Source organism: Chinchilla lanigera, unplaced genomic scaffold (assembly GCF_000276665.1).
Source record: "Chinchilla lanigera isolate Chin_1 unplaced genomic scaffold, ChiLan1.0 scaffold00004, whole genome shotgun sequence".
Classification (NCBI taxonomy): domain Eukaryota; kingdom Metazoa; phylum Chordata; class Mammalia; order Rodentia; family Chinchillidae; genus Chinchilla; species Chinchilla lanigera.
The window spans coordinates 37044643-37053267 of NW_004955405.1; the positions used below are offsets into that span (position 1 = coordinate 37044643).

General features: G+C 53.0%; 1 protein-coding gene across 9 annotated transcripts in view; it reads left to right on the forward strand.

The window, feature by feature from the left end:
- Positions 1–8625, forward strand: part of Mybpc1 (myosin binding protein C, slow type) — a 73357-nt gene that overhangs the window by 51845 nt on the left and 12887 nt on the right. For 5 of the 9 annotated variants that reach the window (XM_005374551.2, XM_005374554.2, XM_005374555.2 and 2 more), the window contains 5 exons: positions 381–485; positions 1533–1721; positions 2849–2983; positions 5700–5753; positions 6490–6657. In XM_005374551.2, the coding sequence (XP_005374608.1) occupies positions 381–485; positions 1533–1721; positions 2849–2983; positions 5700–5753; positions 6490–6657 (651 nt within the window). The remainder of the gene's footprint in view (positions 1–380; positions 486–1532; positions 1722–2848; positions 2984–5699; positions 5754–6489; positions 6658–8625) is intronic. The other 4 variants (XM_005374553.2, XM_005374558.2, XM_005374556.2 and 1 more) reach the window with 1 other exon arrangement.

Here is an 8625-nt window from a genome sequence, read left to right on the forward strand (position 1 = left end):
GGACTCTCCCGCCTGATACAAGTCGTGCGCGCGAGCCCTGACGGCGTGGGCCGGGCCGCGCCCCTGACACCCGCGCGGGCGTTTCCCGGTTACTGTCCGGGGCTCGGGGCGGCGCGGAGCGCGGAGCGCGGAGCGGCCCTCCCTCGGGTGAAGGCTGGGAGGCCCCGGGGCTGTACTCCCGCGGCCGCTCCTTCCCTGACCGGTACTGGGCGCGAGTCCTCGTGCACATGAGCTGCGCGTTTCAGGAAGCATGGAAGAGTACTCAGCAATAAGTTTCTGTGCTTACCACAACATATTTTTCCCCAGGAACGTTTTTCTTTATGCCGCCTGATCGGGCCCTGATTTTATTTCCTGTTGTCCTACCTCGTTGTCCACCACAGACATCCCGGACCCCCCCGTGGCCCCGAACGTGACGGAGGTGGGAGACGACTGGTGCGTGATGACCTGGGAGCCCCCGGTCTACGACGGCGGCTCTCCGATCTTGGGTGAGGCTGTGGACCAGGCGGCGGGCTGCGGGGTACAGGAAAATAGGTCACAAATCGACGCTTACAGATCCCGTGTCCAGTCTAGCTTTCCGTATCCACCCAGATTGATATGTATTTCGGAATGCTGCGTAATTAGTTGAGATATAAACAGGTCCAATGAGTATTACATCATTAACTGTTCACTTTCTTTGTCATTTACATTCAATATTTAACTGTTTGGTTTCCTTCCCTTTTTTTTTTTTTTTTCTTTTTTGAGACAGGGTCTCACTATGTAGCCCAGGCTTGCCTCTAATTCATGATCCTCCTGCCTCAGCCTCCTGAGTGCTAGGATTACAGATGTGCGCCACCATGCCCTGCTCCATATCTAATTTTTATTTGCATTTATTTATTTACCTACTTATTAAAATTTTTGTAGTAACGGTGATTGAATCCAGGGCCTTCATCCTGAGCTACATCTCCAGCCCATTTTTTATTTTTGGTTTTGAGGCTGGGTCTCACTAAGTCACTAAATTGCCCAGGCTGGGCTCCAACTTGCAATCCTCCTGCCTCAGCTTCCCAGAGTGCTGGGATGACAGGTGTGCACCACTGTGCCTGGCTTCCATATCTAATTTTCAGCCAACTATAAGTCTAACCTCCACCGTCCTGGTCAGGGAATGCCTAGCTCCGCAGGGTTCTGTCATGAAGAATTTTCTTTGACCGTTAAATGTTTAGAAGAATGTGTTTCCCCAGCAGCACAAGAACGTGCCCGCCTCCCCGCATTAGCGAGTCACCTCCAGCTCGCGTCTCCCTCGCCGGCTTGATCGCAGGGCCGCACTCCGCGTGTCTGCTGCCCCCTTGTCCTCTTTTCCTAGCACAGCCAAAATTTTCTCGTAGTCGTTATTTTATTCTGCACTGTCTCGTGATGGCAGTATCTGCGCTCCCTGTAATTTTTCAGACTCGCCATCCCGCTGGGGTGGTGAGTCGCGCCCTGCCCCGTCCCCCGGAGACTCCCCAAGTGGGCTGCGAGCCCCAGCTCTGACCCGGCCCTGGTTCTGCCCGCGCCCGCAGGCTACTTCATCGAGAGGAAGAAGAAGCAGAGCTCCAGGTGGATGAGGCTCAACTTCGACCTCTGCAAGGAGACGACCTTCGAGCCCAAGAAGATGATCGAGGGCGTGGCCTACGAGGTCCGCATCTTCGCGGTCAACGCCATTGGCATCTCCAAGCCCAGCATGCCGTCCAAGCCCTTTGTGCCCCTGGGTGAGTTGTGGGCAACGCGACCCTGGCCTGGGCATCGCTGCTTTGTGTAACAACTCCTAGCCTCCTAACTCCAGCCGGAACAAGCTGGAGGCTGCCTAGAGTGGCGGGTGGGTGTGGCGGTGCACCCAGGAGGCTGAGGCAGGAGGATTGCCATAAGTCCCGGCTAACCGGAGCTACATAAGGAAGCCCTGTCTCAAAAAACCCAAGACAGGTAGACAAACAGGTATGATTAGGAGCAAATTTCTAAGAAATTAAAGTCCCTTTGTTAGAATATCTGCAATGTGGGCCCTGGAATTGGTCTCTAGGATTCCACCGCCACCCCTGGAAACAGGTAGCTGAGACCAAGAACACATCTCCTCTCCCACGGTACACGCAGACCCTGGTGTGACAGCAACAGTGCAACTAAAGCACCCGATCCCGTCAAGAGCTGTGCTTGGACACTGGTGTCTTTGCTTAGGGTTACACCTTAAATTTTGTGTATGGAACCAAAAAGCCGTTTCATGAGGCAAAAAAGTGCAGAAATGTCTCCACTATTGTACAGTACTGAAGGGCTTTTTGGTTTTGTTTCTTTATACTGGGAATTGAACTCAGAACCTCACACTTGCCAGGCAGGCACTGTACCGCTGAGCTATAGCCACAGCCTGTTTTGTTTTGTTTGTTTGTTTTAATAGAAAGAAAATTTAGTACAAGAATGTGTACTTTATATTGTTGTTCTTTTGGTTTGTTTGAGACAGTCTTGCTACGTAGCAGGCCGATCTTCCTGCTTCAGCCTCCCCAGTGCCGGGATCACAGGCGTGCGCCACCTTCTTAAAATTGTACTTTAAAGTTAGAGGGTTATGAGAAATTTACTCCCAGTCACTGGCTCCCAAAACTTTGGCTTCTCCCACGCCCTGGGCCCCCCCGGCCCTCACAGCCACGCTGCAGTTGGAGATCGAGGGGGCCCCGCTCTGAGGACGGGTCTCCTGTGGTCGGACCCTTGCCTCCCACGCAGCCGCGCTGAGTCTCAGCTGGGTGGCGCTAAGGCGGGGGTGTCTTTCAGCTGCGTCCTCCTTTGGTGTATCCCGGTTGTTGTGTCGGAGGCTCCGTAGCTCACAGTTGTCCCCTTCTCCGGTCTCTCCGCTCTGAAGCTGTCACCAGCCCTCCGACGCTGCTGGCCGTGGACTCTGTGACAGACACGACTGTGACGATGAAGTGGCGGCCCCCGGACCAGATCGGCGCCGCCGGCCTGGATGGTTACGTGCTGGAGTACTGCTTTGAGGGAAGTAAGTACCCCGGGCGGCGACCGCTTTCTCTGTCTCTTGGGCACTGACCTCTTGCCTGCTGAGGACGAAACCCAGCCACGCGTCGTCCTCCCGAGCTGTCTGAAAGGTCGCCCTTCTTAGTACTTGGGGCTAGTAAGTGGAGAGCTCAAAAATACTGCGGTCAGGCGACACCGCTGGGCAACGCAAGTGACTTGCGCTTCTGGAGCGGGCCGCGGTGCCAGGCGAGCTAGGAGGAAGGGCATTAGAAACCCTGGGCAATCCGAGGCTCTAGATCCCGCGGCCCGCTGCCTTCTGAAGGGAAAAAGAAAAACAAAAACGAAGAATTAAGAATAGCTCTTAATTTTAAAGTAAACACCGTTAAAGTCCAGAGAGCAAAAGAAGCAGGAGCGCTGTGTGGCAGGAACTCGTCCGGCCTGGGTGTCTGACGGCTTCGTCGAGTAGGTGTAGGAGAGGAAGGGAAATAAGGTCAGAGGCATCACGGACAGGAGCGGTGCATCCGGAGAACACGGCCCTAGAAGAACGGGCCACGCTGCACCTGCAGACCCAACCACCGTGGGGTCTCCGAGAGCCTCGAGTCCTTGGTTCCTTCTTGTCATGCCGAGCAGGAGGAGGCGGCGTTTGAATGTGGGTGACTGGAGTCGCCCCGGTTGGAGGTGGGCGCCCCTCCGGGTGGCAGCGGGTGCCAGGAGCCCGTTCCTACGCTGCCGAGAGCAGCCCGAGGCTGAAGGTCTGAGCACACCCCCGGGGGCCGGGTTTAGCCTGCGTGCTCCAAGCGAAGCAGGGAGGCTGCAGGCTGCTCTTGGGGAACCGGGAGGTGAGCGTGATGCAGCCGCCCTCGAAGAAAACCATCACGGAGAAGCAACTTGTCAGGAAGAAAAGAAGCCCACGCCCCGATGGGCCCCGGGGGGAGATGGCCACTCCGGGCCGGGAGGGCAGCAGAGGAGAGGAGGTAGCCTAGCCTCCCTGATGCCTGCTGCACCTACGCCCCTTGCAGAATGCTACGCTTGATTTTGCCAGGGCTTAGGAAGCGTCTGACCCAAACTAATGGGCATCTAACACCAAGGTCCGGGGGTCACCATAGCAAGAGAGTGGGTATGGCCACCAGTGCACTGAGAGGGCTCTCAGGGGCTCCAAAGCATGATTTCTATTTATTTGTCCCCTGACTTTAAAAAAAAAATCGTGAGCACACCACTGATGCTTGTGCTGTGCGGTCAGCAACGGGATTTCCCAGTCTTGTGTGCGTGACGGGCTTCTCACCACAAATCCTTTGTGTGTATATGAATTAGACCCAACGCTTTACTCTTTTCTTTCTGATAGGTTTAAAAAGTAAGAAGATACAGCAAAATGATAGATGGCTGTCATTTTGATGTTACCCACCTTAGATAAAATACAACGCAGTGTATTTTACGTAGTCTTGCGTGTGGTCTGTGTAGATATATATGTATACCCGGATATACATATGTATAAGTACACAGTCTTTCTTATGTATACATTTCCCACGTAACGTCTTGGAGCTAGCTTTCTATGGGAGTTCTTTCATAACGTGTATACCTTTCTTCCTGCGGTCTTTTCTTACGTTCTCTATGTGGCTGCTTTATTCTTCCTTCTCTTTTAATGGCTGCTGTCCCCCAGACTAATCTTCTCGGTGTCTGATGCCTTGGGGTATGTCAGGGTTACTCTGAAAAAGGAGTCTTTCTTGTGTAAGGTCATGTGTTGATTTTGACTCTGCCTTTTTCTTGTTTGGGTTTTTTTCTTTTGAACGCCTGCAGCATTTGATTCTTGTTTTCTTCCTGTTCTCCGTCCGTCCGTTCTTCTCTTCCTTACAACTTCCCCCGGCGTGTGGGGTAAGGGACCTGTGCCTCCCGACACACATCCTTCTCTGCTTCCCTCGGTCACCGGGGCTCCCTGGGAACAGACGGCGGTTTTCCCGGTCTTTCTCAGCGCTGTTTTCTGCGGGAGTGTTCTCTTGGGCCGATCTTACTCCTTTCTCACGACTTTCCTCCTGTTCTGCACGTTCTCATCTGTTCTCTTGGCGCTGCGAATTCCAACAGAGGCACTCTCCCCGACCCCTGCGCTTAGCTTTTTCCAGTTCAGAACTCAGTTTTCCACTCCGTAGCCTCAGGGCCCCTGGCTTCTTGCCCCTTCTCCTCGGCACTCTAGGCAGGGACCCCCGGGGCGGCCAGTCCTGTCCCGGTGCCCTGCTCCTCTCCAGCACGAAAGTCACCTCCCCAAACCCGCGGGCCCCCACGCAGGGCAGGGTGCAGAGGGACCCAAGCAACTAAGTTTGTTTTCTTGACCCCTAGTTCATTTCCATGGCAACCAGAGCATCCCTCCAGGCTGCTGGGGCCAAATCCTTTTCCCTTCCTTTGGTGAGCCGGTGAGCCTGGTCAGATGTGGCTGCCGAGTCACCAGCCCCGCGCCCCCCGCGTCCCTGGCCCTGCACACCGCCGGCTGAGGGGGCAGAGGCAGGACTGAAGACAGTCTGCAGCTCCTTTTCCTTGGGGATCTTGCTCGGATCTTTTCCCGCGTCTTCCCCGGGGCAGGGCCAGGACAGGAGGAAGCCCCCTACCTAACCCGCTTGGTCTCTCGTCCCCGCCCTGAGGACAAATCTCTGCACACTCTGCCTACGTCACTAACAGAGAATGCTGGCTACTGACCGGTCTCGGTGTGAATGTGGCGTGGGTGTCTTTAACCCTCTAATGACGGCTTCTCAAAGGTTCCTCCGCCAAACAGTCTGGTGAGAATGGGGAGGCTGCGTCTGATCTGCCAGGTAAAGTACCGTGCGGCGCCGCGTGCTGACGTTTCCGGGTGTCCCCGGCGCGCGCGTGGGGCGGCCCCAACCCTCGCACGGAGCCCAGGCTGGGGGAGGCCGAGGGAGGCGGTCCTGGGGCCTCGGCCATCGGTTTTCGTGTGGGCCTCGCACATATTCTTTTATAGAAGCGGATTATTTGTAAGCCCTGAATTCCAGGTGTAAATTCTCTTGCTGTTGTAGACAAAGCTACCAAATGCTACATTTAAAAAAAATCAACTCTTCAGGGTGCATGAAATCATTACACGGCAAACACACTCGAATACAATTTAAAAATGTTATAACCAGGCGTGGTGGTGCGCGCCTGTACTCCCAACACTTGGGAGGCTGAGGCGGGAAGATCACTATGAGTTTGAGGCCAGCCTGAACTACATAGTGAGACCCGTCTCAAACAAAACGACCAGACTGGACTAAAACTACTGCCAAACGCTCAGGAACAGTTACTGTTATTCAGAACACTGTAATGTTGAGTAAGAGATATTTCAGAAAGGGCAGAATCGGATACTTTCTTCTTCCTGGTGTTTATCTTAGCCGCTTTAGGCCATTTTTCATTTAAATGCATGAAAAATGCCCACTCTGAAGTCCAAGTCCAGAGCAAAGTCATATTTATTCCAAACTGTGCAGAAAACCCCGAGCGCCAGGCTGGAACACTGTCTCTGACCAAGCCCTGCTCCTCTTTTCTCTTCCCGTCCGGCAGCCGAGGACTGGATCGTCGCCAACACAGACCTGATCGACAAGACCAAGTTCACCATCACCGGGCTGCCCACGGACGCGAAGATCTTCGTGCGTGTGAAGGCGGTGAACGCGGCGGGCGCCAGCGAGCCCAAGTACTACTCGCAGCCCATCCTCGTGAAGGAGATCATAGGTTGGTGCCAGGACGCACCGCAGTCCGCCTCTGCTCCTTGGCTTTTGTTGTTGTTGTTGTTTGTTGAGACAGGGTCTTGCTCTGCAGTTCAGGCTGGCCTTGAACTCACCTTGTAGCCCAGGCTGGCCTCGAACTCCCAGCGATCCTCCTGCCTCAGCCTCCCGGGTGCTGAGATTACAGGCGTGCGCCACCAGGCACAGCCTCACGTTTATTTCTTAAAACTCTTTTCTTGCTCAAAACTGTTTTGGTGCTACTCTTTGTTTTTTTTTAATGAATGCTTCCAGAAGTTAGAAATTCACAAAACAGCTGTTCAGGGAGGTCAGCTTTGGGTTTATCACCCGCACTCCTGAGGACAGTTTGGAGCTGGGTCCTATGCACCGACGGGAGAGGGAGTGTGTCAGTGCAGTCGTGTAGACAGCGTCTGGCCCACACATCGTATCTGCAAGGTCTGGACCATTTCCAGACTAACGTGAGTGGGTTCCGACCCTTTTCAGTGTCTCGGCATCTGCACTAGTGGTGTAAAGTGAGTGAATAAAACTGCCGTGACTCAGCGTGGGTCAAGTCAGCACCATCACACTCTACTAGCCATCCCTGTCTCCCTCACCACCACGAGCTCCCAGTTAGGATACAAGAGCCAAGCTAGGCATGGTGGCACATGCCCACAATCCCAGCTCCACAGGAGGCTGAGGCAGGATGATTGCAAATTCAAAGCCAGCCTGGGCAAGGTAGCAAGACTCTGTCTGAAAATCAATTTGTTTTTCAAAGGGCTGATATCTAGCTCAGTAGTAGAGCACTTGCCTAGCACGTGGCAAGGTGTGGGTTCAGTCCCCATTACAAAAAAGAAAAAAACAAAAAAACAAGATAGCTAATGGATCTGAATGTAACAGTATGAAAGGTCACTGAAAGGGCTTCAGACTTCCTTTGTAACTAACCGTTAGGAAGCGAAAACCCAACACATGTATTGCAGGATCAAGGAATATCCACAGCTGTCTGAGAGGTTTACTAAAGTATTCCTTCCCTTTGGACGAAGTCAGATATTCTTCATATTCGGCAGCCAATTCCACACATTGCAGCAGATAGAAGCCAGAGATGAGTAAGAGAATCCGGCTGCTCTCTGTGAAGTCAGACATGAAAGGGCTTTGCCAAAAGATAAAATAATGCAACTCACCTCGCCGAACCTTTTGTTAATAGGAAACATGGGTATTTCCGCTGAATGGTTACTGACATTATTGTTAGTGAATGAACAAGTAAAGATCCCAACATTTCTCAGTTTTAATTTCTACTATGGTAATATCAGCCTGCATGAACAAAAGCTTCTAAGGGTCCATAATAATTTTTGTGTGTTTTTTGAGACTTTGTAGCCCAGGCCGGCCTAGAATTCTTGATCCTCCTGCCTCAGCCTCCCAAGTGCTGGGGTTGCAAGGGTGCACTGCCACAACCGGCTTTATAATGATTTCCCACACTGTAATGGAGTAATGAGACCAAAAAGTTGGAGAATCCCAACTCTGTGGCAAAGAATATGGGTCTGAGGATTTGGATGCCTGGGCAGTGAACATGGTTTGGCTCACATGGCTCACACGGACTCATGATGTGGCCTAAAACATTTTGGGAGTGAGTTAGGGAAGGGACAGGCAGACTGATGGACGCATGGACCCAAGGATGGCTGCAAGGATGGATGGATGGATGGATGCAAGGATGGATGGATGCAAGGATGGATGGATGGATGCAAGGATGGATGGATGGATGCAAGGATGGATGGATGGATGCAGGGATGGATGGATGGATGGATGCAAAGATGGATGGAGGGATGGAGGGATGGATGGATGGAAGGATGGATGGATGGATGGATGGATGGATGGATGGATGGATGGAAGGATGGATGGATGCAAAGATGGATGGAGGGATGGATGGATGGAAGGATGGATGGATGGATGGATGGATGGAAGGATGGATGGATGCAAGGATGGA